General features: G+C 45.5%; 1 protein-coding gene across 1 annotated transcript in view; it reads right to left on the bottom strand.

Moving 5' to 3' along the window:
• TG (thyroglobulin) overlaps positions 1–3,426 on the bottom strand; it is a gene marked incomplete at its 3' end in the record, with an annotated part of 31,800 nt that overhangs the window by 20,288 nt on the left and 8,086 nt on the right. Inside the window, exons 6-8 of the mRNA XM_009081892.1 lie at positions 3,175–3,281; positions 1,750–1,893; positions 8–19 (exon numbers count right to left, since the gene is read on the bottom strand). Of these exons, the coding sequence (XP_009080140.1) occupies positions 8–19; positions 1,750–1,893; positions 3,175–3,281 (263 nt within the window). The remainder of the gene's footprint in view (positions 1–7; positions 20–1,749; positions 1,894–3,174; positions 3,282–3,426) is intronic.

Raw genomic sequence — 3,426 nt, 5'->3', positions numbered from 1 at the left:
GCCTCACACTTTGAGGGGCCTGGAAGGAAACCAGCATACATTAACAAGGCAAAGCTTAAAGCTTCAGAGCCATCTCTGCTTGATCCCATTGTTTGCCAATCTGGGAGGCAAAAACTGAGAAAAAAAATTAGTTTCCTGATTGTTTTCAGTGACACTTTAAGTCCTGGCAAAAAAGGATAATTCTCCATCCTCTTTTCCCCTGGAGAATTTGTCCCAGGCTTTTCCACTGGCAGTATTCATTTCTGAAAACTAAACAGAAGATAAAACCTTAGCACATTTTTCACCCATAGTTGCAGGTAGGCACAGCAGCAGCATCTGACTCAGGGAGCTGTGCTGGAGGCTGGGAGACCTCTGGCCCTTGATGCCAAAGCATAGTTGGTTAGCAGAGACAGATGTGCAGCTTGGGGGTCTGATTTGAAGGCGAACATCAATGTTTCTGAATAGAGTGAGGCATTGCTCCTGCAAGTGGAACTGCACCTGACTGGAGATTTGGGCTGGGACTACCCTATTTCTTTATTTCCCTCTGTAGGGATCTGAAGACCCTATTCCTGTTAAAGTGGCCTTACTGGCAGAGAAGCCAAAAATTCATGAAGTAAATTTTCTGGTGTATTATCTTTCCTATACAGACCTTTACCCTTCCAACAGAAATTTTGGTTGTTTATATAATCCTGCAATCCTGCAGCCTAAACATTTCTCACCTTCTAGAGCTTTCCAGCTACACTCAGCTACCAGGCTGAGGGAGTGAGAGCATCATATCAGAGAAAGCTGCTCATCAGGGGAGTCTGACAACTTTCCTAGTGCGAGTGGCTTCAGGTGGCAGTGTGAGAGCTGGGTAAGTCACCAGAGCATCCCTCTCTGATGAACAGGGTCACATCTCCATCTTGTGGCTGCTACAGCTTCATCTGTGCTGACAGTCACTGCAGCCCCAGCTACAGAGCTAAGCCAAAACCACTGTGCAGTGGGAGGGGGAAGATGCTTTCCAGACTCCACAGAATGACCAGCTTGTCCCGAAACCAGAAAAACTGTGTGACTGTGGCCAAAAGACTGACATCAGCATCTGCTTAATATTTCTGGTGATGCAATTCCTTAGCAAGGATCAGACAGGAATGTCAGAGGAGTTTTGGGAGGATGAAGTATCACACAGGGCGTTCAAACTTTGTCCAGACAAGGCAGTTTTCTTGGACTCTGCTGTAGGATAGAGGAGGTAGCTGATCTCCTGTCTCACAGAGTTCACTGCCTGGAGGCAGAACTCTCTCCCCATGTGCCTGCCCTGACCGAGATAGGAATGGGCCCAGGGGCAGATTCAAAGTCCAGTTTTGATGGCTAAGGCACTACAAACTCTTGTGTGGTCTCCTGGGGATGGAGTATGTTGTGGTCAGTGCCTGTTTCTGAGTGTAACAACATAAATTAGGGAGCATTTTCCCAGGCTTTTAGTTTAATAAATCATCAGGTCCATCTCCATAATCTCAGGGCAAGAGATATGGAGAGTTCAGGGAATTTCAACTAATGTGAACTTCCAGTGCATGGGAAAGCATTGATCAGAGCACAGGTACAATCTGCTGTTAAGAATGTACAATGCAGAGCAGAAAAGCCTATTGCAATTCAGGGACCTTGACTCCTGCACTGAAACTGTGATATTACATGTTTTTACAGCAAGAAACTCCTAGAACCACTCCCCAACGGCAGCTGTCACATATGAGTTGCAAAATTGTCAACTGATTTACAGGGCATCACCTGGGTGCTACTTACACCTGAACTTGCCAGAGGTAGCTAGCTGAACCCCCAGGAACCTCCTCTGCAGGATCCGATAGATGCTGGTCTCTGAGAACGTGCGGGAGAGCTCCAGTGGGGAGAAAACTGTGTCGTAAACTTCATCCAGCAGCAGTTCCAAGCCTGGCAAAGACAGACTTTAAGGACAGAGCCTGGTTTTAAGACAGAAGCCACCTAGTTTATACCAGAGTATCAGAACTGGGAGACTATCAGGAAAAAGCAAACCAGTCCTCTAAACAGGCCGAATGTGATGTTATACTGCATAACCCTAGTGCACTGCATTCATGCACCCAGTGCTCCAGGCACCAGCTTCATTCTTTGACATCTGCCAAAACAAGCAGGAGAACTGTAACTGGTCATATGCTGTGGTTTTGTTAGGTTCAGTCTGCAATAAAAAAATTGATAGAATTTTGGAAACTGATTTTACCAAAATCCATTCCTAGTCATTCTGATTACATACTAGAACCAAAGATGTTCAGTGATTTCCCTGAGTGCACGAAGTTTTTGAGAACTTTTCTCACTTCTGGGAATTAAATGTTGAAGTTCTCATCTATCATCTAAATTTTAAGCTATTGTGTATTGCACTTCCCCCCTTTTAAAAAAATAAAATTAAAACCACAGTATCTAAGAAAATTCTGGAAGTTCTGGTGAGACACAGGAACAGGTTGCCCAGGGAGGCTGTGGCCCGCCCTGGCTCCAAAGCCAGGTTGGATAAGACCTTGAGCAACCTGGTCTAGTGAGGTGTCCCTGCCTATGGCATGGGGGGGTGTGACTAGATGATCTGTAAGGTCCATTCCAACCCCTAAACTTCTATGATCCTCAACCTCCTCTTTCCTCCTTGTTGAAAAATATCATTCTTTCTTCTGAAGTGTCCCATCAACTATTAACACACCTGAAAGACATCCTGAGACTAGGAGAGAACAGGAAGAACCACCTAATTTCCCTGCCCATGGTAGGGAGGGTGGACTAGATGGTCTCTAAAGGTCTCTTCCAACCCAAACATTCCAAGATCCTACCTGAGCAAGAAGAAAAGAGTTCATTCTCCATGCCCTTTATATTTCCCTGCATTTGCTAATTGGACATATTGAATATGATGCAGCTTTCTAGTGTGGGCAGAGGTTGGACATTCCATATTCCACACTATTCCACCATCCCTAAAAGGACAGGATTAGCTAATAGCAACAACTTCATTTGCTACTGACTGAAGTGCTACTCCAAAGGGTGTGATTTCATTCCTGAGGTCCAGTCTTTCCCATGTGCATTACACTGGTCACAGTGCTCCTACCCTTTGTAAGAATGAAATTGAAGTCCCAAATGAATGTGAAGACTGATACTTGTTGTTTGTCCTTTCCCTTCGAAATTCACCACCACTCAAATTAAAGGATTAGATGCTGGGGCACTTACCAGTGTCTGCTAACTCCCTCCCCAGACTGTCAGCACAGTAACAGTACCCAGAGATCTCCGGGAACTTCTCCCGTAAGGAGCTGAAGGTTTGGAAAGCCCTTGGGAGCCTGGAAGGAAAAGTAGCCTACTGTGAAAGCCTGGAGAGACCCATCAACAACAACAAAGCACCATCTGTTTCCCTCCTGAATTTGTACAAGGATGTCTGCAGAGCACAAGGTCAGTACAAACCCCTTTGGTCTCCTCTTGGCAACC

Source organism: Acanthisitta chloris, unplaced genomic scaffold, assembly GCF_000695815.1.
Source record: "Acanthisitta chloris isolate BGI_N310 unplaced genomic scaffold, ASM69581v1 scaffold1929, whole genome shotgun sequence".
NCBI lineage: Eukaryota > Metazoa > Chordata > Aves > Passeriformes > Acanthisittidae > Acanthisitta > Acanthisitta chloris.
Note: the sequence above shows the minus strand (reverse complement) of the source record. Positions and strands in the feature narration are given on the sequence as shown.